We start from the raw sequence: 27,049 nt of genomic DNA, 5'->3' as shown, positions 1-27,049 counted from the left end.
ACATGACACAGAAGCTTTGATGCGACGTGTAACGTGAAAGCGTATTCGTAGCGAATGCTGAGAATGATTAGCAGTACAAACTATGGTGCAATCACTCTCTCACTGTCAAATCAGAGCACAGGGCGCGCTTTGAGAATGGTTAGAAGTGGTCACTCATTGGAGATCCGAATCAGCTGTGTGGCTTATCCACGGTATCATAACGTTACTTTTTAGCCTGTTTAAGTTTGAGGTTTGCATGAAATACTACGCTATAGGTAGATATGGATCTTTAGGCAGCGCTTATCTCCATGAAGCTAGGTTATTATCATTTACATATAGGTGCCTGAGGGAGGGAAGAGAAGTCTATCTGAATGGCGAGGATTGCACAATAGCACCAGATCACTCCTTAATTTGTAGACACATACAATTGCATGGCTCTTGTAATCAAGATGCGCCTAATTTGGCCTGAGTTTTGAAAGGCACTCCGACACCTGCTATCATACCAACATTCAGTTTACTGGAAACGTGAGTTATTTAATTTGAAATAATGCAGATTGTTGTACAATGTTAGCAGGCATCGCTTACATGATTACGGTAACTGAGCGTGTGGTTTGCTATAAAAAAGTTGTGTTTACTCCTCTGCATGGGAAGCTGGATGTTTCCATCTGGCCGTCGACTCTGACCTTGAAAGAAGAGTCAGCCAAATGAGCCATATAAGAGCGCTATTGTCTCAAAAAGAGGTCGCTCTTACATCTGCTAGAGAATCATTTGTCCTTCATGTAGCAAACACCCGCACAGAAGTGCATGATTTATTAAAAACAGGCGTGCCCCTGCATTTTGGGGAGTTAATTCAGAGTATCTTTAATGCGTCCTTGACAACGGGGTTTCCTTACTTTTTTAAAGTTAGAAGCAGTGGCCTTGGGACTTCTTTTCAAACTATATTTGGTGTCTTCTTGGCATTTTTTCATTCGATGTTTTCCAGCATCTTTGGTGGATTCCCCTTAATACTCGCATTAGTTGCTGGTGTGCTTCTATTAATTTGTTTACTTAAATATGGCTGCACATCCTGCAGCTCACGAGAATATGTCCCGGCTGTTGCTTTTCCGCAACCGAATGCTTAGTTGTTACGGAGCGCTGCCTCTGGCTACATTGAGTGCAGTTTATGGATTATCATTTCGATTCTCCTTTTTCACATGCGTTCAACCTGTCTTCCATTGCCTGAGCTGCGATTTAGACTGGGACCTGGATTTATGTCTCTGCTGTACGGTGTCTCCCAATGCGGATTATGACCAGCTGATGAGCCCCCTAGTGGTTCATGACTTGCTCTGTTCTGGTGGCGGGATTATGGCCTTAGCAGCGATACATGGAATATTGGGACGTTGGAATGTTTTATGCAGCAGCGCATGACTTCTTGGCACGCAGTTACATTGAAGATGACCTGAGTTTTCCTGCGATGGTGATAGCGGCTCTGGTCATTGAGGAACATGTACGTTTATTCTCACTATTGAATTGGATGGCTGAAATGTTTTCAGATGAGAACAATGACTTCCTCTTGGAGGCTTTTGCTACATACTGTGCTTATACGCTGTTGGATTAAGACTCTTTGATTTTTCTACCTATTCTTTATTATTTAGTTACTGTTTTCTATCAAACAACAAATAATTATTTTTGCAAATTTGAACTTGACTCTGCTCTTCAGGCTTGGACTCTGCGTTCCTAATTCGCCCACGTTTATATCACGTGCTTTGATCGAGGGAGGGTGTCGTCGGCTGAGCCTTGCACTCACACCGTGTTAAGTTAGCATGGGTTTATTTATATATTTTTGCTTTCCTGCTCTGCTTTGCACACGACACGCACTTGTGATATTGTTTAGAGAAGGCTGAGTATTTTGCTTCACATGAGAATAATTTGTTATGCTACATTTCTAGACTGCCTCGCTATTTTAGAGTGTATAATGAGAGCATGGAACATCAAGGTTATCTTGGATACTGTGTCTGTTATTCGGAATGATCCTCATACGTTCGACCCATACCACATATGCAGCTGTGGCCACCTCTGATACTGGCGCGTTTAATAATGTATTGTGGAGGCATAATTACACACAGTTGGAGAGCATTTGTATCCTGACAGTTTGTTCAGAACTCAATGTGATCCACTACTGCTGAGTACCAGAGGTATGGGTCCGCCCATGAAATCCTGTGAGACCTTCTGTAGTTATAAACTAACCTGGTAGGTAGGGAGGGTGAAATGTAGGTATATTTTAAATCTGTTTCCCTTTAGCATTATAGGATGCTTTCTCCCTTTGTATTTTATGGAATAGTAACAATGCTGACAACCTTGTTTCTGATAATATGTTTGGTTGTATTATCTAAGGTACTGCGCATGAGATTATGGCGTTAGAAATAAACATTTCAAACTTGCACGTATGTTTATTTACTCCTTGTTTTGGACTGGTGTAAGACTATATTGAAAGAGTGCTCTTTTTATCCACCTTACTTGAGGTAATCTAAGTCGCATGTTTCGGGTTGACTAGTCATTGGTGTTTTTGCTATAGGACGAAGAACCAATGAGTCACTGATTGCTAGTCTGGTAGGGGGTTTGAGTACTAAGGTGGGTTTTGGTACACTGTAATTCACTGAGGTCCTAAGTCTTTATGCACAGTTCTGTGTAGGAGCAGAATTCCTGCAACAGTAGCTACAACAAAAAGGCTCGATAAAGGGTCTTGAGTTTGAATCAGAATATAAAATTGAAGAATAATTGATAACCTGAGCCAAGAAAGGGAGCAAGTGTGCAAATTTACAGTGCCTTTGGCCGGGGAAGTTGTTACAATAAAAAGCCTCGTTAAACGCCTGCACTTTGAATAGGAATATGAAATAGAAGAATAGTTGATAATCACAGCTAAGGAATGCAGCAAGTAGTTGTGTGGATGTGTGGATGATGTGTTGATTGAGTGGAAGATGAAAAAGGTAAAATATAAGGAAGGCTGGAGACACGCAAACTATCCACTGCCTTGTCAGTGAAGTGGATCTTTGGATTTCCAGCTCATTACACAGATAGGGTGTTGGATTCCGCAGTGGTAGCAAGAGAAACGAGTACCACATCTAAGGAAGCAAGCTAGTGCATAAAGTACACACAGTGTGTGGTAGAAAGGACGCAAGAAAGGACGGAAGTGTGTGAATTACCCACTGCTATTCACGGGTAGTAGTTACCAAGAAGGCTGAATAAAGGGCCTGCGCTTTGAGTTATAATTAAAGAGGAATAATCGATAAGCCCCGCCAAGAAAGGCAGCAAGTAGGTGTGTGTATTTGTGGATGATGTGTTGATTGAGCGGAAGATAAATAAGGTGAAAAATAAGAGAGGCTGCAGAGATGCAAACTTTCCATTTCTTTGTAAGGGAAGTGATGTAATTTGAGATGTCATGAGTGATGTCAGGAGTGATGTCACTGACTGTGGTAAAGGAAGAAGATGAGTCCAACACTGTAAGTAGTTAAATCCTTTAATGTAGATTCCTTCTAGAACAGTTGATAGTAGAAGATAAGAAGTAAAGATATAACCCCACCAGGAGCCAGCTCTAAGCAGTTCAGCCTGAGTAGATCAACTGACGTTATGAGCCAGAGAGTCACCCCAGGCATTCTATGATGTCATGAACATTCTAATCAGTAGAGCACCACAGAGAAGTAGTTTACTACACATCCTCTCTCCTTAGAGAATGACAGAAGAAAGAAGAAAAACATAGACAAAGATACCTCAAGTGTGACATTTGCATAAAAGTACAAAAATGAAGTACGCAAATAAATAATGTACAACAAGTACTGCATGAGGTACGATTAGCATGAACAGAAATACTATAATCATAAGTATGAGCAGAAATACAATAACATGCTAAATTTTAGAAGGAAAGAAACCACTAAATGCTACGATATGCCACATCCCCTTCCCTTAGAGTAAAAGCATGGTATAGATGAATAAAGACCAGAGTAGCAAAGAAAGATGGTCACGCTCACAACTGGGTACACCAGAGAGAAAACCCCCTGAAAAACAAAGGCGAGCGTAGACACAGTCCCTTTAAAAGCTCCCCTAACAAAACAATCTGACAGAGAAAAATAAAAACTCCTCACCCAAAGTCCCACCAACATGAAACCCTTGGCCACGAATCTCAGGCAGGTAGACTTTGACAGAAGCAGAGTGTCAAAAAAAAACAGCGATGTTAAGCAATCTCCACCAAAAATGGGAACAACACAGGGTACTAATCCTTAAAAATCACAACCTCCCCAAAATAGGGTACACCGCAGGAAAGTCAACCTGGGAACTGAAGCGGGGCATTGACTACCCACAAATAAACAACCTCCCCTCAAAAGGGTACACCACAGGGTAGTAAACCTGGGAACTGAAATGGGGCGTTGACTACCCTAATATCCACAACCTCCCCTAAGTAGGGTACACCACAGGGTAGAAAACCTGGGAACTGGAATGGGCATTGACTACCCTAAAATCCACAACCTCCCCTAAGTAGGGTACACCGCAGGGTAGTGAACCTGGGAACTGAAATGGGGCATTGACTACCCTAATATCCACAACCTCCCCTAAGTAGGCTACACCACAGGACAGTAAACCTGGGAACTGAAATGGGCATTGACTACCCTAAAATCCACAACCTCCCCTAAGTAGGCTACACCACAGGGTAGAAAACCTGGGAACTGAAATGGGCATTGACTACCCTAAAATCCACAACCTCCCCTAATAAGAGTACTAAGAAGAAACTAATTCATCGCCAGCTGAATGCTCATGTTGAATCTAATAACATCCTGCATGAGACTCAGTCCGGGTTTAGACCCGGCTTCAGCACGGAGACGGCGTTGATTGAGGTGGCTGATTCTCTGAGGTGGTCGTTAGATTCAGGGGACTCAGCTCTGCTGATGCTCCTGGATCTCTCGGCCGCGTTTGATACGGTGGACCATGCTAGGATGATCCAACGTTTGGCAGACATTGGCCTACAAGATCAGGCACTCGGTTGGATGCAGTCCTACCTGTCAAACCGAACGCAGAGGGTCACTCTAGGCACTTGTGACTCAAAGCGTAAGCCACTGCGATGCGGGGTCCCGCAAGGATCTGCCCTTAGCCCCCTTTTGTTTAACGTTTATCTTGCCCCTCTTTTCTCCCTCATTGCCAACTGGGGAGTCACCGCAATATCTTATGCGGATGACACCCAGTTGGTTTTTCCCTACTCTGAGGTGACAGAGGCGGCATTTGCAAACTTTAAGGGGTGCCTTCAGGATGTGGCCTCCTGGATGAATACTAATAAGCTGAAATTGAATCCGGGAAAAACGGAAGTGATCTTCTTTGGTAAAGGCAGTCACCCTCCAGCTGAGCTCTGGTGGCCAACTGAGATGGGTACTCCACCTTCCCCTTCCCAATGGGCTAAAAATCTGGGAGTTAAGTGGGATGAAAATCTCTCCTTTGCGTCCCAGATCCATCAGGTCACAGGCTGCTGCCTGAGTAAAATGAGGAATCTCCGCCCAGTCCTGAAGCTTTTGCCTGAGTCTTGCCGGAAAACCGTGATCCATGCGACCATCACCTCGAGATTGGACTACGCTAATGGCCTGTATAGCGGCCTCCCGAAATACTTGGTTCAAAGGCTGCAGACGGTGCAAAACGCGGCAGCCAGGTTGCTCAAACATATTCCTTTTAAAGAGCACATTTCTCCCCATCTTCGGGCCCTACACTGGCTCCCGATTGCCAGTAGAATAAAATTTAAAACTCTTACTCTGGCATATAGGTCCCTCTACGGCACCTGTCCTAATTATTTGAGAGCCCGTCTGCCTAGATATACACAGTCCCGCTCCCTTCGTTCAAATGATCAGGTGCTACTGAGTGTGCCGCGAGTCAAAAGGGCCAGACTGGGTGGTCGGACCTTTTCAGCCAACGTGACCCGTCTCTGGAATTCCCTACCTCCTGAGCTGCGAAAGGCCCAATCAGAAACAAGTTTCAGGAGACAGCTTAAGTCGTGGCTGTTCTCGGAGCATCTATAAGTTGCAGACTCCCAGCTAGCTTTCTTGTCGAGCCCTCACAGCGCCGGGACGCCTCCTAGTTGAGGCAGCTGTTCGCGCTTTATAAATACTAGTATTATTATTATTATTACAATATATTCATCAGTGAAACTCAAAACAACAACATCCCCTAGATAGGGTACATAAGGTTCTACATGACCCTAGGACACGGACCCTTAAAACAACACCTAATCCATAAAACAGTTTCACTGACCTCCCTCACAAGTGTCAACAACAAAACAAAGTGCCCCACGCCAAACTCACAAACGAAATGACAGCAGGCATTGTAATTACAGTAAAAGTGTAAAGCTCCCCACACCAAGCTCACATACGAAATGAAAGGAGGCATTGTAAAAACAGTGAAAGTGAAAAACTCCTCACAAACTTCCTCTCAATCGGTGCCCCCACCCCTTACACACAAAACGAAATAAAAAGTAGGCATTGCAGACAGATATAAACCTTCCTCCCCAAACCCACACAAGACTTCACGCTGTTGCCATCGGACAATAAAGAAATGGAGTTCCTTCCATGAGCAAATGGTGAGCAGCGCTTTAAGAACGAAGAGACATAAGATTCAAAAGATCCTCCTGGATCTCGGATCAGTTCACGAGTCGAAAGTTTGTTACCTCACCATCACGTACTGTAGTTGACCTGCCGCACCAGCGATTAACTCTTGGAGATTGCCATGTAGTGAAACAGCTGATCGGAAACGAGCCGGGAATAAATGTCCACGAAACTTTATTGACAACAACATTGGCAAGGACCGTAAAATTCAACACAAGATGGCGGCACGTAACCCTGACGTTGTGCAGGGTGGCTCTCTGCTGAAGCGTGCACCAAAGCGTCCACAGCAGTAAAGAACAGGCAGAGAGGACAGACGTCACAGAAGAACGATTGGAAGAATCCATGAAGAGGTAAGGCTGCGCGTGGCGCGTGAATGCGCGTGGTGAATGATCGTGGGCTGTTTGAAAGCCAGCGGTTAAACTGCCAAATAGCAGAGGCAACATGTTTAACGTCCAACTGAGAAAATTAAAGAAAATCACACACCACGAAAGCGCAGCTTCAGTCCCAACATCCACATGCGTGTGCATTAACTTGCCAAAGGTGCCACCACCAATACAACAAGACACTGCGACAGCGTGCAAAGTACCCCAAGACACTGAACAGCACTTTACCAATTGTGTACAAAAGCTTGCCAACATTACCGTCTAACTGCTCTCTCCAGAGTGCTTTTCAACGCTGAAAACCCTCCTTAAAAGGTGCCAAATTCGACCTACAGGCCAATGAACAGCGTCTGACTTGGAGAGTGTGCAAAAACGGGAAATTCGAAGAGTGCTGAAGCGTCGCTGAGTGCTGAAGCGTGGCTGATGAAGCTTGTTCTCTGTAGGAGACTTGCAGACAGTGGGAAAATGCCTCACAAGGAAACGCCGGTTTCAACACACAGGAAGGGTAGACAGAGTTTGTGGAAAAGTCTCTTTAGGCACAGGCGATTGATCACTGTAATAGACACTTACTTCAGAAGACTTGTTGATGGGCTAAGACAATTCCCACACAGGTTAAAGTATGTTGCATTAACCCTCACAACATTCACCTGATGACAGCAGAATCTTGGATAATGGAACCACAAACGCCCTAGATGCAGGCTGTCCAGGTAGAAAGGGACACTGGTGGGGTTAACCAGGGCGTTACCTTTAAGTTTCTTTAAGTTTCAAGACAAGTTGCTTCTTTGGTTCTTATGGTTCTCTGGATCCTTAGGTAGCCTTTCTTCTCAGTACTCACGTAGGTTCAGCCAGTTTAAAAATCGTCGCCAAGTTGTGGTAAAGGAAGAAGATGAGTCCAACACTGTAAGTAGTTAAATCCTTTAATGTAGATTCCTTCTAGAACAGTTGATAGTAGAAGATAAGAAGTAAAGATATAACCCCACCAGGAGCCAGCTCTAAGCAGCTCAGCCTGAGTAGATCAACTGACGTTATGAGCCAGAGAGTCACCCCAGGCATTCTATGTTGTCATGAACATTCTAACCAGTAGAGCACCACAGAGAAGTAGTTTACTACACTGACCATGTCATGAGTGATGTAATATGTGACGTCATCAGCAATGGATTGCGGGCACGCGAGTTATAGTTAGCTGAACTAACTATAATGGGGGAATTTTGAATGGTTTTGTAAGAGTGAAATGTCCAGATAACTATAACATGTGTGAAACCTATGTTTTTTTTTTTGCTAATTCCTAACTATAACGTGGCTAAAACCTATGTTTTTTTCAGTGAATATATATATATATATATATATATATATATATATATATATATATATTCTTAGAACAGCAGGCACTCCCCTTCAGCTCGCAATTGAAAGGCACACACAGAGTTGTATTTCAAAACCAAAGATGCTTTATTCGGTGCTTAGCCTTCTCCCCCCTATCGACAGACGCGTTTCGCCTCGCGACTTTTGCTATGTCGATTACATATGTAAAAAACAACCATTTTAAACCCTTCACATGTCGTCATATTCATGGAAACAAAAAATGGACTTTCCACCAACCTCAATGGTGTACTTTACAAGGCGGCCATCTTGTAATGGGTTAATTTTATCATACCAAAATCGTGAGTAATTTCATTTTAGCATGCTTGTGCAAAAAGTAATAAACAGTAAACTATAATTGTGCAACAGAGAATAATTCATTTCAAACATATATTTGTGCAAAAAATTCATCAATTTCAATATATGTCGCCTCTTTTTGTAGACCACAGTGGGAAAAAACAAGTATGTACATTAAGTTCATTTTTAATTACAAGTTTCATTATAAAAACTTAACTGTGGGTTCAAAATTGTGCCCTGAATGGGCTTTTGACTTGTGGCTAGTTGGTTTTAACTGCTCCTTATTTTCTTACTAGAAGATTCTATTCTCATTTTGGGCAGTTAGTTTACCAGGAACAAGGGGAAAAGGGAGGAATTGGAGAATGCTGTTACTCTTTCTATAGATATCTACATCTCTACTGCTTATTCCAGATGTGTCCAAAGCTCTTCATCATTGTTGAGTCCAGCCGGACTCATGCTTTGTAGCTCAATGATGTAGCGGGATTCCATGGCTCTCAGTTTCTTCAACCTATCTCCACCCCTTTCATGTTTTTCCACCCCGTCAATGCAATAGAACTGTAACAGATCCCTGTTGCTTTGATGGTGTATTTCAAAATGTCTTGCGACGGGGTAGGTTGGGTCTTTGTTTGAAATGGCCCGCATATGTTCTAATATTCGTTTTTTTGTGGGGTTCTTAGTACTACCTATGTATCTTTTAATACACGGGCAGGTGAGACAGTAGATGGTGTATTCAGAGTTGCAGTTGAAGAATTGTTTGATTGTTTTTATTGGCCTAGGATCCCCTAGTCTGCCTTCAAAATGGTGACTTTTCCACTAAATTTACAAGCTTTACATTTCCGGCATGGAAAAAAGCCATTTATCCCTAATTTGTTGTGAGTTATATTGGGATTAGCAAAATGGCTGTGTATTAAATGGTCTCCAATGGAAGGGCACCTTTTGTACGTGATGGGAGGACGCTCTGGGATATGATTTTTAAGCACATTATCAGTTTGGAGGATATGCCAATTCTTTTTAAATATTTGAATTATTTGGGCAGATTTATCATTGTACATGGTGATCATTCGTACAGTATTGTCATTGGTTCTCCTTGTTTTATTTCTGGAGGTCAACAATGTTTTCCTCTCAATTGCCTGTACCTTCTCTTCAGCAATTTTCAGATCGCCTTTCCTATACCCTCTATCTTTGAAGCGATCCAATGCTTCGTTTTTAGCAACTGTATAGCTCCTTTCCGTGGTACAGTTGCGCTTCAAACAAAATATATATATATATGCAAAAAAGAAGGAGAGAACTCTGGATAGTTCTCAAGTTTAGGTGGAAAGCAGCTCCTGTTAGAGCACTCTCACCACCAGCGACACTCTAGATATGCTCACCTCAAATGTCTGCATAATTTATGCGTCGCTCTATGCCTGAAAGGGTTTTGTTTTGGCTTATACTGTGTGCTCCCTTGTGTCTGGAAAAAGCTATACCTCTCTGAAGAGCTCTAATTAGAGCAAAACACTGTGTCAGGGGTTGCTTTAACTCATTTCAGGTTGGCTTGAGTTAGTATTTTACCAATTCAAAGCTGTAATACTCTGCCTGGTGTGATAAATGGCGTTTGTCATTTTACAGCTCGGCAAAGACAGCACTGTGCTAGTCCTATGCTTAAAGACTTTGCTGCAGAAATGGCAAAAGACTTTGTCCATTTCTATCTTGGTGTGGATGGCACTGTGCTAATCCTATGCTTAAAGACTTTGCTAGAAAAACAGACATTTGAGGTGAGCATATCTAGAGTATTGCTGGTGTTGAGAGTGCTCTAACAGGAGCTGCTTTCCACCTAAACCTGAGAACTACCCAGAGTTCTCTCCTTCTTTTTTGCATAATTTATGCATCACTCTATGCCTGAAAGGGTTTTGTTTTGCTATATATATAGATATAGATATAGATATAGATATAGATGTAAATATATTTTGATATATTTTCACATAGAGAGAGCGAGAGAGATTATTTAACAATATATCTCTACTAAATAGACAATTCTTTAAATACATTGAATTTAAAATATTAAAAGTATTGCAAGTGAAAATTAACAAACATATATAACAAAGAAAAATAGACAATATCTAACCTAATTGAATTATAAAATGATCATTTTCAATCATTTTATTTCATATGTTAAATTGAATATATAAATCTATATATATTTAAACAAAAATATTAAAATAATTAAAAATTACAAAAATAAACTTAGCAGTAAAAAAATCACAAAAAAACATAACGTAGTAACATATAGTAAAAATATATAACAAATCAGTAAACTAATGAAATTATTATATAAAATCATTTCAAATGAAGAATATTTTTTAAAATAATATGAATATTTAAAAGACAGAATATTGAAAAAAATGAAACGTAAAATCAAACAATAGAAAACATAATTAATATACCTCCAATATTAAAAAATGAGAAAAATGGTCACACCTTGCATGCATTACATTTACTGATAGCACTCCAAAGTACACAAAACCAGGAAAATGTTGAATTTCGAAGTACTTATTTTCCATTCCAGTGTAAGCATCATTAAGGCAAGTGATGCTATTCGGAGGGCTTATATTTACTATACCTACTCCAAACTAAGCAACTGTAGGGAAGGTGTTGGACTTTGAAGGGGTTAGATTTACTATTGTCACTCAAATATAAGCAACAGTAAGGAAGGTGTTGGACTTCGGCGGGGTTATATTTACTATTCCTACTCCAATGTAAGCAATAGTAAGTAAAGTGTTAGACTTCGGACAGGTTAGATTTAATCTTTCCACTTCAGTCTAAACAACATCAGGCCAGGAGTTAGACCTTGGATGAATTATATTTACTAGTCCCACTACAGTCTAAGTAACAGTAGGTAAGGTTTTGGAATTCGGAGTGGATAGATTTAGTATTTCCAGTCTAGTGCAAGCAACAGGAAGAAAAGTGTTGGAATTGGAGAGGTTAGATGTCCTATTTCGACTCCTGTCTAAGCAGCAGGAGTAAAAGTGGTCGACTTTTGTGAGGTTAGATGTACTTTTCCCACTCCAGTCTAAGGATCAGCAGTTACATATACCATTCTGATTCGCAATTCTTTTGTTAAAACATTTCAACACCTGACAAAATACAATTATTAAAACAAATAATTTTTAAAGAAACAAGATATTATATGAAAAACAATAACTTCAATGTAAAAAAATGAATATTATTAAAGATATATAACTAAACATTAATACATATGTGGCATAAAATTAAAAACTGACATAATGCAAATCAATTATGATTTACCTAATTCATTGTCAATTAAAAATAAAATAATCTAACAAACAATTAAATAAACAATTTCAATTTAAATATCTTCCCATCCTATTTGACAACAATGCCAACAACCAGCTTCTAAAATATATATTACTAATTAAATTATAATACATAAAAATATAACAAAATTAACAAAATAAATGTAAATAAATAAAATAACAATAAACAGTTAACATAATTAATAACAAATTACATATTGTATGTACAATTTAAAGTAAAGTGATATTCAACATCAATAATTATAGTTTATTTAACTTCCCACTCGATTCCTTTAGAAATCCAACAACCTCCTACTACATTATAAATGACTAACTAAATTAAAAACAAAAATGACACGTTTAAAATTACAAATGATAGTTAGAAAAATTGAGAATCATACTAAAAACTAACAACTAAAATAAATAAGCAACTAAAATATATTACATTCATTTAAACAATATTTATTACTATGATATTAAAGTAAACAATGTTAAATAGAACACTGTTTTTAAAAATATTGTGTACAAAAAACCCGATATTCTTACCATTGGTATTCTTTTCCACAATATTTTGGTAGTGACCATATTTTTGCCATGATATTCATTCAACGATATTCTGGATTCAATATTTGTGACATTCGCCCTCTGTGCACTGCTTAACAGAAAAACATAACCAAAAATACAAATTAGCTTTGATCTACACCAATGAGCTATCGCCTCTTTGTGAAGGGGCTGTTTTTTCCCACTAGGACAGCTTATTAATCCATTCATCAAACTCCCCATGATTATTAATGTCAGACACAATAATCTGAATATCCCATTCCTTTCTGAAGTAAAGCAACATATGGGGCCTGATTATGATGTGGGGCGGACTTTCATCCTCCCAACACTGCTATTACAATGCGACCTCACATGGTGCGGTCACATACTCCCATTTCTCTATGGGAGCTTGTGCTGTGGCTGTAAACCGGCCATAGCACAAGCTCGCATTGAGAAATAGGAGTTTCGTGTTAATCCCTGCATCGTATGGCAGGCACCATACGGTGCCTGCCACACTGTGAAGGGATTAAAAGTGGGACATCATTGGTGCTCCCTCAGCCCACAACCGGAGGCGGCAGGGAGAAGGGAAACCTGCTAGTGGCCCCAAAATCGATTTCTGACAGGCTTTCCATGTCAAAAAGCCCGACATGGAAAGCCTGTCGGAAACCGACATCGTAATACTGATGACAGTAACACCGTACTTAGGTATTTCAGTGAGGCCTCTGACTGGCCGACGGGCTCAAGGAGCCCGTCGGAATCCAGCTGGAATGACTTGCCGTGCCACTTTCAACTGCCTGCATTGTAAAGCAGTAGTCGGAAGTGAAACCCACCATGAAGACTTGGAAAATCTCCCACCACAGGTCGGAAGCTTTCCAAGTCTCATCGTAATGAGACATTTGGTTTTTATTTTTATTATTAGCCTAATTCACAAATTATGATGGTTTTGCAAGGTCTTTAAAAGGTTTCTAGAACTAACTTTTCAGAGTGCTCACCACTCATTTTATACCGAAGTTATTCTGTCACTGACTCACATGTTGGCAATGGGCTTGCTTTGCACTGTGTTCCAGACTAGAGTCCTAATGGCAAATGGAGTACTTTAAATACAAGATACACAGGGTTCATTGCTGAATATATAGATTGTAACATTCTAAAAATGGCATGATAAAACAATGTCAGGTGAAAATAGGGCATTTTGGCCACATATGTAACATAGCAAATTAATGCTATTCCATGCGTAATGTGACCTGTTTCTGCCCTAGGTATTTGGACAGTGCAAAGCTGTGCTATATCTCAATTTGCCCTGGAGGAAAGTGAAACTTTACAGTTACAATTGTACCCTCAGCACAGGTAAAGTATCACTTCAATAAATCATAATCATGCATGAGTAAGGCTTTAACGCGCAAAGACTAAGTGGGGAATAGAGTGACTACAAATATTAAATTAAATAGCATTATATGCTAAAGAAATGAATTACAAGATTAATGTTCCTTATGTACATTAGATTTGTTGCCAAGCGATTGCCTGGTCATCTTTGAGCACAGTCTGATTTTTATAGCAAATATGCATACATAATTTAGTGCATCTCATTATAACATAGCATAACAATATCAGTGTGTGGAAGAAAGTAATCATTTCTTTGCATTCACAGTTCCACCACACTTGATTGGTGATGTGTGCCCAGAATGTCTACGTTTAGATCAAATTACACCAGAATATGTACAGAAAGCAGAAGCACTTGTTGAACAATACAACAAGGAAAGTAACAATACCAACTATTTCATGCTTGATAAGGTTGAAAGGGCATCGATGCAGGTAACTATCAACTGCCCACTAGCAAGACTCGAAAAGTAACTTGTGAAGTTGTCTGATGTAGTTGCTGAACGTCTGAGGTTGTATTGTTATTGATAGAAGTTCAATTAAATTGTATACATCATACACGTACCTTCGAAAACTGGGATGGACAAATGTTTAAAGGTTTTTACATATTAAGGACATTTAAAATTGCTTGCATTAGATTAGGATAGAAGGTGTATCAATGGTAAGCTAACAATCATGTTCCATGTAAATTGGGTAGTGTTAAAGTTGACATTCATTACCAAAAAAATCATCAATTATGCATGAAACTACAATCAATCCTTAGCTATCACTGAAATAGCATCTGCATCTATTCTAATGGTTATGATTTGCGTGTAATCATGAATTTAAAGTAATATATATGACACCTCTTATTTCAACAGCTCATGCTTTAGAAAACGCATAGCATTATTTTATGCATTACAGAGAATATCTGATGTTAAGACTAGTGTTAATAATAACTTTTATGTGCATGTATAATAAATATTCACATTTGCTTGCATATTTTTCATAATGGCATATTTAACCTTTCAGTGGGTGTATGCATCATATTTTGTGGAATTCAGTATTAGAGAGACCAATTGCTCCAGATTAGTAGAAAATACTTCCGATTGTGAGGTCCTAGAAGATGACAAAGCAGTAAGTACACACTTAAAAACATATTTGTGTCTAACCTCCACAAACGCTGTTAAGAAGCAGCAATGTTTCATGTTCTAAAATTAAATGTGATAGAAAGAAAAATGTTTTACGAACCTTTAAACATTCACTACAATAAACGTTTTCAAATTATTTGGAAGACAGCCCTATTTCATGACATTTTGTAAAATGTGTATTTATTTTAATTGCAGGAGCAAGAGTCAGAATACGTAGGGATTGCACGAGAGGAAAACAATCAAACTGACTCATTCAATTACTTTTTAGAACACATTTCACTGAAAAAAATCAAACACTGCATATTCGCCACAGGCATAATGGAAAGAAATGCAAACTTTAACAATGTATTGAACTTGCAAAATAGTTGATGTTACACAAGTTATCTGGCAGTATTACGATTTCACATTAACCTACTTTGAACACCAATGCATCCAACTAAGTAATTGACCACTTTATATACCTTCATAATCATCACTGCAAATCTAAGACCCAATGTACTAAATGCATAAATTGAGTTGCAATCTGTGACCAGTAAAGTTGGACTAGTAAATAATGTAATGAACTGGCTTGGGCTCAAATAGTTCAGTTTGCTAAATTTCGATTGGGAGTGATTCACAGTATGACCTTAGTCATGGTTATTAATGAGGTATTTTGCAAACTGAGATTCACTTTAATTGGTGGCCATCACCGAGATAGTTGCCTGCTAGAGTCAGCAGGCCACCATATCTGTGATTACCTTCCAATAAAGTAAACATTTCTTTTTAAAATGCAGCCCATTTTCCTTACAGGAAATCGAGCTATGCCTAAAAGCAAATATTTGCTTTAAATAAAAAAAAAAATTTCAAGGTAATGCATTCCAACCCGATGAACAAATTGATGATATTTAAATGTTTTGTGACTTGATTTCAATTTCAAAACTTTGAAACATTGTATACGGCTTCAGTATTTGGAAAGGATGCCTACAGCATCTCTGAATCAGAGTGGGTCGTACCTCCACCCACCGAATATTACTGAGGTAAGTCGCAAATAGCGAAATACTCTAATTAATAGCTGTCACATGGATGGTCAGCTAGGGTCAACCTACAACCATGTATGGAATCGCTTTCAAGTAAGTAAACTTTTTTTTAATGCGGTTTACTTAATTGAAATGTGACTGCATTTTAAACAAAAAATGTACTTTTCTTCTTAAAGATTTTTTGAAAGTTGGTAGTGGTGACCTGGACCAATAACTGCTCTCCAGCAAACTTTTTTTAGCATTCATAAAAGGTATCTCTAACCTTTTGCGAATTGCTGCTGCCTTTCCTTTAACACTTCCTCTACCCCGGTGAAAATTGTCACATAATTCACTTTATTTTTCTATTTTCTTTTAATGGCAGCAAATGTGACAAGATAAATACAAAATGTAAAGGCATCTTTATTTATTCCTTAGACTTTCATGACCCACCAAAATTCGGATCGCGACTACTAGGGTTTCGTGATCTTGGGGAATAGTATCTGTTTTGAAAATGTTACATTTTTAGGCATTGCATTGCTTGATAATGGAGAGGTCCTGGAAAACTGTGTGAACGGAGGAGTCCAAAATACCTGATATCCGAGGAGCCAAAGATATGAGGGAATTCAGTGTTTTGCAGATAATTGACTTTATTTCGTGTGGAATTGTTCATAATATGAACTGTGGTAATTGAAGAATAGACTTTTGCTAGTCTATTAGAATACCCCAAAAATATTTTGTTTGCTGAGGAAATGAGATTGAACTTTTCACAGTTTTTTACAAAGCCTAAACTTTGTAATAAATGGGTGGTTATTAAGAGGTCTTGATGAATAGAGAACTGTTTTTTCAAATGAACATAGTGTTGTTTAGGTAAACTATTTGTCTTATATCTTGGACTGTAAAAGTAAAGTGCTGACCACAGGCAAAAAGGGAAACAACTGAAGTAATAAACCTGATTGTCCCATTGAAACTGCAGGTACTTTCTTAAATCTTTGTGAATAGGAACCATCAGAAATACATCTTTGAGGTCTCTCTAGACAATCCATCCAATCTCCCTTTAAAAGAGAATCTCTGAGAAGGAAAATTGTTTCCATCTAGAAATAATGGTTCACTACAAAGCTTTTGAATTGTTCAGGTTTATCATAGTTGGCATATTTTTCAGAACTAGAAAGATATTGCTGGGAAAACCTCAGCGATGAAGGAAAGTTTGCTGAATCTCATCTTTAATGATTAGGGGCCATATGTATCATTCCAATTTGCAATCGCAATTTGGCTCGGTGGTATGTATGAAAGAAAAATTGCCTCGCAAAATTTGCGATTCCTTATTTTGCGATTGCATTTAAGGAATCGCAAATTGCTATTCCTTAAATGCAATGTAAGAAGCACAGAAAAAGTGCAATTTGGCATTAAGGAATCGCAAATTACCACCAACTTCAAGTTGGAGGTACTTAGCGATTTCTCTGAAAAATTCACTTTTTTACATTTTTCAAAGTGCCATGTGGCGCACATACATGCCCTTAGGGCATGTATGTGTGCCACATGTGCACACATGCACAATTCAGGGATGCAACAGGGTGTCCTTTTGACACCCTGGCACCCTTGAAATTGCATTCTCAATTTGCAATTCTCTAATTGAGAATAGTAAATTGAGAATGTCTTCCTATTCATTCCTATGGACCTCTAGGCCCATCGAAATGAATGGAGAGGTATTCCTTAATTGCAAATCACAATTTGGAATTCGCAATTAAGGAATATGTAGGATTCGCAAAATTATTTGCAAATCTTACATACATAGCGTTTTGCGATTCTCAAATAGCGATTCGCAAACAAACGCTATTTGAGAATCGCAAATCCAAAGTTTCATACATATGGCCCTAGATAATCTATTTCTCAGGAGACCTAATTGCTGAGATCCTCTGAAAAATGGAGAGCCTCAGGGAGGACATTTTGAAAAGGCTCTGAATGAAGTTCCATAATATAAAACTGAACTGTGGCTAAAACCCAATGATCTAAGTTTACGTATTGCTAGCCTGAAAAGCAAGTTGCCAAACAAACCCTTTTATCAGAACCTATGTGCCTAGAGCGTCTGTTTCCTGTTTGTGGAAATAATTGAGTTTTAAAGTCCTGATTTGAAAAAGCAGAACCTATGGTGTCAGCATTCAAGTTGAAGCAAAGTGACTAATGTCGGTCCTCCCAATAACACAGTGGCTGAACACTATCTTGAGCAAAAACCGAGCTTTATCCAGATGGGAAAATGTTGTCAAATACTTGCTTTACTATTTAATAAAAGAGTCACCAAATAACGTTCTTTTGAGTGATGATTTTCCTTGTTGGCCCCCATAACTTGTTATATATAGTCATTTTTAAACTTTTCAGCTTTCATAAGCAATTGAAACTTTGGGGTTGTCAGAAAGGCATATTACCCTTTGAGTCCAATTTCATAATTCATCAGGATATATTGTGCCACTTAGCCATGCATCTTTTGCAATATCCAAAATCTTTGATAGACGGCCAGTTACATCTTACAGCTTAACTTGACAATTAGACCAAGCCAGATCAGTCCAATTTTAGGGTCTGCACCAACATTCTGGTGTAGCCATGGTATTACCTGGAGCGAATTTGGTTAGCCAAAGCCAATCTAAGACTACTTGATATATACTGACCCATTCTATAAGATTTGGAGGATGGATAGCTGTGGGGTTAGACATGGGAGATTTCTGTTTTTCTCTGAAATACCAAACCAATCAGGGTCTAAGGTGAATGATTTATTAATGTTATTACCATCGTCGGTGTCATAGTTACCATCATCAAAATTATTTACCACATCAATTGCAATTGGTGACTGGATATTCGGCAATTGGTCAATTCGCCGAACAACCTTCGCCAACCACATTCTTAAAAAACTGAGAAAACTTTTCATTTTCTCTACTAAGAGACAGCTGAGCCATATTAATAGAAAACTCTTGAATAGATCTCTTGGAGTCCAAAGATGAAACAATGAGCTGGTTTTGTGCAATGAAGGTAGATTAGAGCTTCCTGTTTTACCCTATATGAAGGTTTTTTCCGACATTTGAGACATGTTTGACATTGTGAGCTATTGACTGAGGATTCTTCTACATTCATAAAACATTAAAACGATACAATACTGAACATATATAAAGTGATATATATATATATATATATATACATACATATATCCAACATTTGCAGGAACCCATTAGAGAAAGGCCACAAGAAGTCCGTATTTGCTTCAACTTGATTTAATGGCAACGTGCAAACAGGGTCTCAATCCGAAATCTGCTTTGAAGATCAAACGCCAAACACGTTTCAGGACTGTTCCCTTCGTCAGTGGCTTGCTTGTAAAAAGAGATGAAAGCCTCTTGTTCGTGCACTCGTTCAAATATTAAATCCCTGCCCGATGGGCGTGGCCATCGCTGTGGCCTTATGGGGTATGTAGTGCGTTACTTGGTGATCCCCAGTGGGTGGGCTCCCATGTCTGTGAATAACAAAAATAATCCCAAGTGGGTCAAAGTAAAGTTCGGGCGGACCTCTGCCCCGCTTTGTAGATGCCACTAAGAAGCGTCACTGGCATTCCCCTGCAGAGCGCCAGATCCTTCATTCCCTCGTGCTGAGACCGGATGGTATCAGCAGGGACCCGCAGCGGCAGTGGGCTCTTTCTCACGAACGGGACGGCCATCTCAAATCCAACATTTGCAGGAACCCATTAGAGAAAGGCCACAAGAAGTCCGTATTTGCTTCAACTTGATTTATATACATATGTATCTATGTTTGTAAAGGCCCTGGTTCAACATGGAGAGACAGCAGACCGTTGAAATCGCATTGCCAACCCAAACAAGGATCTTCAGTATGTAGAGTAGCGGTGTGGGTACCACACAGAGAACACAGGAGGAGAGAAATAACACGATGCCTTATATACCTTATATATCACAACTAAATAAACAAGTCTAAATATGCTCAAGAGAATTTTTTTAATATGAAGGAGCATAAGAAAAGGAAGAAAAGAAGACATGTTGCTCGTAGCCAATGATAGGCTAGGCTCAGCTGGGTGTTGATTTGTTTCTCAAGGCTGATGGGAACTGTAGATTTGTTTCTTTTCAATCTTAGCTGCTACTAAATAAAGCAAAAAAAGGCTTGGGTAAAATATCAGCATTCATTCTTGCCATGAAATCCAGAGCCACAATTTTCACCAGTAGGACTTTGCAATCTGACACTGTACTGCCTTTGTTGACCTTGGTCAGCCCCATTCTAGAGTGTTACACCTAATTTGAGAGGCACAGCAAGCGTATCCAATGATAACAACATTTCAGAAGCACAGCAACCAGATTAAAGTTTCTGTAAATCAATGGAATCATTAGTTTACAACTTGACACAATATGTTTTCTTTCTTTTTCAGCATGTTGGGTTTTGCGATGGTAGCTCACCTACCCCTAAGTCTGGTCTGTTTGTCTCCTGTGAGATCTATGATCCCAAGGTAAGTTGTGTATGTTGAGACATTTGATATCAGCAGCCGGGTAAGAATGCATGGGGCTGAATTCTGTAAGTAAAATCAGTTCTTGTTTGCCTTTGCATGGCTTTCAAGCTGCACCGAGCTATATACTTAGCACACTGGATGAAATGGGAATTTGAGAGGGAGGCGAACAAAGTGCACCATGATGTTGTAGGGCCTGTCCCTTGCAATTACTGTTTCTTAGGGACCTAATAATAAGGTGGTCATTGTGATGCATCCTTCATGAACCAATACGTTTGTGGTGTGACCCATGAGTACAATGATATAGATTTTTGTGATCTGTAACGAATTTAAATTAAATTAATGAAACGAGGATTTATAGAGTGCAATAGCAATGTAGCAAGGTAAACAAATGTAAGGTATCCCCAAATTCACACTCATTTTGCAACACATCAACGACACGCTCCTTGCAGTGTATCGTTTTGATGGAATGGTTACCTAACTCAATGCTAACCCTCATTAAACTGAACCATACTGTTCTTTGTCACATTCTTTACAGGATGTGCCTGAGTCGCATTCACAACCAGGAAAACACACTATCCCTTTCTATATAACTGAAATCGAACCCCTGCACTTTTCACTGGGGACATAATACCTGCCTTTGTACCTGAAAATCTTTTTTTGAAATAACTGTGCACTATCACAATGGTCGAAAACAGAGTCCACTCTCGAGATGGCGAGGGAGGGAACTAAGTACTGTGAGGAAGTAGAGTGGGGATCAATGTAAATAAGATTAGCGATGAGTAATGGACACATCTTTTGATCATCCCAGTTGGTAAGTAATCAACACTCTCCCAAGTTTTTAACTTTGACATAGTACAACCACATATCATTAAACATCAAAGTTTAGAGCGTTTTCTGCAGATAGCACACAGAGGAAACAGGGGCGTAGCTTGGTCAGTAAGATTGGGGTAGGGGGTGAGCTTCAGATTTCCCAACAATCACGCTGGCATATCATGGTAAAATACATTATCTGAGAAACAGAGCAAGACAGTCATTTGGGGCAGTGGGAAGGGATAGCAGTGCGGATTGTTAGGGTTACCTAAAAGACAATATGTTATTAAATAACCAACAGTTTTAAGAACTGCAAAAGAGAGAGGAGAAAGAGAGAGAGTGTGTGTATGCTTTTGTGTGTGTGTGTGTGTGTGTGTGTGTGTGTGTGTGTATGTAAAAATCCTAGGTGAAATAAGACAATGACCTCACCATACCGGACTGCAAGCATCTGTACCCAACGATTTACTAGAGTATTCATTTATCAGGGTGGGTGTGACACCCCAAGCACCCCCCTCCTCAGCCACAGAAGCTACGCCCCTTATCACAAGTGGAGAACCATACAACCCGCAAACACATCGGACATCTGTTTAATGTAAATCATTGACATTTAGCCCACTGGTCCAGAAATGGTCATCCAAAAACATCTAGAATGTTTGATGTAAGCAACTGAAGCCACACAGATTCCAACTCGTAGGGCAGTCCCATCAGATGAAACCACCACCCACACCACAAAAGAAGTTGCACTCTCAATAAAACAAGGTCTCAGCTGTCTTTCTGTTAAAGCCCAACACACAATCTTACAGGCTTGAATATTATACTGTGGATTTGTCGCTCAGCTTCTCATAAGCTACATCTCTCCTTGGCCCAGAAGAAGGGAAAGCTTTAAAAAAAAGACTGTGAGGAGGAGGGAGAGGCAAGCAAATTATATTGCTGAACCACTGATGTTCTGTACATAAATTCTATATCTGTAAGGTGTTCTGGAGAGACCCAATGAGTGACAAGTTGGTCAAACATCTAGCATTAAATGGGGCATGAAATAACAAAACATGCCACAGGAGGGGATATTTACCTATCCACTATTAGCTCTTGCAGGATCACACACCATGAGTTCTTTATAAAGCACACCACAAAATAGTATGACAAAATGCAAAGGCACAAGCATTAGGGCAATAAATGTTGTAGGCAATGGATAAACGAGTGTACAACTATTTCTTGCATAGGTAATATTCGTATAGTGGGACCCCCAATCATAGGTAGTTCACATAAACAATGCTATAAATCTAAGCATGGAAAAGTACTGAGAGATCAGTTCAGCATCCACCATCATTTGAACCCTGACAGAGGCTCATCATGGCAATGTCAAACAGCCCAATACCATGATTTAAGACCAGACTGTGTCATGCTTATAATCACATCCTCTGATGTGCATGAAGCACACTGAACCCGATGCAGAAAATCAAAAAATGATAAATGCATGCCTGATACATGAGAAGGCGTTCATATTATTTATTTGATTTTTAAGGTGATTTTTAAATGAAACATGTAATTCCACTAAGACCAACACAGATTTCTAGAAACACCATACAATAAAATCTTTATTTTGTATAACATGCTTTTTACCTGTTTTTTTCGTAGCCCGATCCTCATCATCGGCACCGTGGATGTGGGCGTAGATCTCATAGGCATGGTCACAGACATGGTCATAAGCATGGGCCAGGCCATAAGCATCATCATGATCATCATCATCATCATCATGGGCACAACCATACCCATTCAGAAGACAGAAACCATCAGGAGGAACATCCAGCTCACAGCCATAGGTGCAAAGATGGAAAAAGGCATAGTGAACTTCACGGACAAGGGCATAACCATGGAGAAAGGCATAGCGAAAAGCATGGAAGAGCGCATGGGAAAGGGCACGGAAAAGGGCATGGGCAAGAGCATGGGCGTGGGCGTGGTCCTCCCAATGGTGGACACAAACATCACGGCAGCTCATCAGAAGAACATTCTAGATCAAAGCCAATGCCTCCCTCACCTACAGGGCCTGTTGGGTCAGTGCAGCTCATTTATATGGAGAATGAGTCAGATGTTTTTCCTGTTCCAACTATTCCTGACCCCTCTCCTAGTGCTCCCATTGGTTCTCCTGCAGTTCCAGATCCATTTAAGGATCCAGAGCCTCAGCCTTTCCCTTTGGTCCCTTCAAATTCACCAGGATGCCCAACAGAGCCCAAGCATACGAGAGCCCACATTGCATCTTTATTGCCACTGCCTAAGTAAAAGTCACATGAAATAATGCACCATGAATAAATACAGTTATAATTAACAAGACTGGACCACAATGTCTAACTTTTTGATTTATACAGTGTGGATTTTTTAATTAGCCACGTGTGTTTTATGAGCCCTTTCTCCCTTTTGACCTCCTTTCTAAAAACAAATTTCCAGGCCAGCAATGTAGCTGCAAAAGCTTGTAAGAAGCCGTAGGGACTAGATAACCAATCACTGGTATTTATATAATGATTAGAAGAGTACTTTGTCAGAGTTTTTTCTAACCTACTTTATATGGAATATCTCTAAACTAACATTAAAATGATTCGTCAATGCATGATTCATCTATAAACCTCAACTTTTCCAAACTATGCTTGACATCATGTGGGTTCCCTTTTTTACGCCCCTCCTTTTGCCATATTCCTTCAAAGGAATGAAACAACGCCATTCCCAACTTGTCTAATTCCTTTTGACAAAAACTTTCCCAATACATACTATTGATATTTTACCCGAATTGTCTTAGGCAGTTTATTAGGGGTGCTTCTTCCCATATGTTTGCATTTATGCATTTGCTTGAGCGGGTGGAAGCATGAACAATCCAAAATGCTCCTGTCAAGCTACTAATAGAAAATGAACAGGCATATTTTAGGTGTATGTCACCCAAATGTAGCATTATATGGTGCATATGTAGATCATTGCCTACACTGTGTGGAACTACGAATAGAAGAGACTAGTGAAATAATTTCAATGACATGATTTTTTTACATTATTGTTTATGATATATATATATATATATATATATATATATATATGTATATGTGTGTGTGTGTGTAGATATATATATACATATATATATTCACTGAAAAAACCATAGGTTTCACACCAGTTATAGTTAGGAATTAGCATTTAAAAAACCTATGAAATTCACTGAAAAAACCATAGGTTTCACACCAGTTGTAGTTAGGAATTAGCATTTTAAAAACCTATGAAATTCACTGAAAAAACCATAGGTTTCACACCAGTTGTAATTAGGAATTAGCATTTTAAAAACCTATTAAATTCACAGAAAAAAACGTAGGTTTCACACCAGTTATAGTTAGCTGGAAATTTTACTGACATAAAACCATTGAAATTCCCACGTTATAGTTAGTTGGACTCACTATAACTTGCGTGCCTGCAATGCACTGCTGATGACGTCACATATTACATCACTCATGACATGGTCAGTGACATCACTCATGACATCACTGATGACACCATCCAGTGAATGTGTGTCTTTCTGAAAAATACATTTGTTTTATATATGTATTTGTAAAGGTCGATGGAAGAATAAATGGTTAAATAAGTGTGTAAATGGATGTTTTAAAAAAAAATATATTTGTTAACTGCCTTATTAAGTGTATCTTAGTGAATACATATATTAGCGAGTAAGTTTTAAATATTGAAATATAAGTATCAGTGTTTCACTTTGTGTATAAGTGGCTGCATGGGTTGGTGACTGACTCACTGTTTGTATGTGTTTTGAAGACAGCATATGTGCAGGACTGTATGGGTGAATGAGTGTGTATATGTGTGTGTTAGTGAGTGAATGACTGTCTCACTAGTGTCTTTATCAGTAACTACATATGTTTTAATCTATTATATGTGAGTATTGATGTATATAAGTGAGTATATGTGAGAGCGAGAGATTGTAAGAGTTCCTGTTTAAATAAGTATGTGTTTCTATAAGTGATTGTTTAAGAGAGTAAGTATGTGTAAATTTCCATAAAAGTAAAGTGGTAGTGTGTGTATAGTTCTATATGTCAATTAATCAAAAAGAGACTAGCTAGGAATAGGGTTAGCATGACATTAATATAACCATCATGGTGACTCAGTATTGTTTTGTCAATTGGTGGTGGCACCTGCTGGGTGTCTTTAGAAAGCCCTCACCCACCAACCTAGTTGGTGGCATGCTTCATCATCGGGCCCACCCAGTGACACCTAGCGTGTCCCGGGTGTGCTACGACGCCTGATTACAGCGGAGAAGGTATGTCACTGTGTGTGAGGTGAAGGGTGATAAATTCGTGAGTTTAAAACGGCTTGGCGGGGGTCCCAAAGGGTGAGGACACTTTATTAAATGGGCCTCCGTCAGCGGTTAAAAATAAGGCTGTGGGACGTTAGAGGCGAGTTACGACCTCCTACGTCCTTAATGTGTCAACATGTTTCAGCCAGTGCCTTATCAATATTCTGGCTTTCTTCAGGACAAATAAAAGGTGTGTGTAATTAAAACTAGGGGGTGTGTAGTGTAGGCTATGTGTCTACACGCCCTAAAGAGTATCTAACTGTGAGAGGGGGATTCCCTTCTCAAGATCACCTGTACATATAACATAAAATGACAAAGACAAAACATACATGGGAGAAAAGAGTCACTAGGAGATATTTATCATAAGTTATGACAGCCGGCTAAATAGCGATGGGGTGCAGACTATAAGCGGCTCAAGTGTAATGGTACTGGTGGTACCATTATGGTGAAAGATCGCACTAGAACTTCGTAGGTGAAGTGGTTAAAAGAACGCTCAGGTGTGTGTCGGTTGCTTCGCGCTAGTGTGCGATGTAGTGGGCACTCTCTGCGCATGCGCAGTGCGACTGGGGAGTAGAGCGCATGCGCGGCCGATTAGTGTTACCGCGCATGCGTCTAGTGAGAGCGTTGGTACTGACGCATAGCGCCGGTGACTGGCGCGTGCGTTTTAGCATTACACCTTCGCTCTGGGCATGCGTGGCATAATTAAAGTGTTGAAGGTTGAGATGCCAGGCTTATCAAAAGGCTGGTAATGCCAAGGGGGTTCAAGCCAGAGGGGCGCAAAACGACCCACTATTCAGTGCTAATAGGTGGTAATGCCAATGGGGTTCGAGGCAGAGGGTCGCAAAAACTACCCACTATTCAGTGCTAATAGGTGGAGATGCCTGGCTTATCGGAAAGGCTGTTTATATCAAGGGGGTGCTTTAAAGGGGGGTCGCTCTACTCCCCAGTCGCACCGCGCATGCGCAGAGAGTGCCCACTACATCGCGCACTAGCGCGAAGCAACCGACACACACCTGAGCGCGATTATGACTCGAGATTTCGAGTCTTTCCACCTTTCCTTCCTTCTCCAGGTGCCATCACTTAACCAATGAGTATCAGTATATAAACCGGCTATAGCAGTCATTCCCTACCGGTTCTGCGAAGGAGGCACAACAGGTCCAACGCCGGTGCTGGCCAGAAATCCTGTGAGTATGCTGATCTACCATCTCTACTATGGGTAAGCGCTACCTCTCCTGCTTTTTCCAACAGGTCTCCTAACCCCAGTGGTCCTACCTTTGTCTCCCACATAGGGCCAACCCCTTGCCACTTCAATAACCTTGAGGCTAAACCAACCTAAAACTAGCGTAAGGAATGGACCTTACGCCTTATACTTCTCACCTTTCACCACTGTTGTATTTATCCGTTCTTTTAACCACTTCACCTACGAAGTTCTAGTGCGATCTTTCACCATAATGGTACCACC

The 27,049-nt window shown here is 39.8% G+C and overlaps 1 protein-coding gene across 2 annotated transcripts in view; it reads left to right on the top strand.

The window, feature by feature from the left end:
* LOC147684010 (fetuin-B-like) overlaps positions 1–23,586 on the top strand; it is a 49,746-nt gene extending 26,160 nt beyond the window's left edge. The window contains exons 3-7 of one of the 2 annotated variants that reach the window (XM_086944356.1): positions 13,719–13,806; positions 14,108–14,271; positions 14,848–14,952; positions 20,373–20,450; positions 22,896–23,586. In XM_086944356.1, the coding sequence (XP_086800482.1) occupies positions 13,719–13,806; positions 14,108–14,271; positions 14,848–14,952; positions 20,373–20,450; positions 22,896–23,537 (1,077 nt within the window). In that variant the 3' untranslated portion in view covers positions 23,538–23,586. The remainder of the gene's footprint in view (positions 1–13,718; positions 13,807–14,107; positions 14,272–14,847; positions 14,953–20,372; positions 20,451–22,895) is intronic. The other variant, XM_086944357.1, reaches the window with a different exon arrangement.
* Positions 23,587–27,049: the final 3,463 nt, after the last annotated feature.

This window comes from Lissotriton vulgaris, chromosome 11 (assembly GCF_964263255.1).
Source record: "Lissotriton vulgaris chromosome 11, aLisVul1.2, whole genome shotgun sequence".
NCBI lineage: Eukaryota > Metazoa > Chordata > Amphibia > Caudata > Salamandridae > Lissotriton > Lissotriton vulgaris.
Note: the sequence above shows the minus strand (reverse complement) of the source record. Positions and strands in the feature narration are given on the sequence as shown.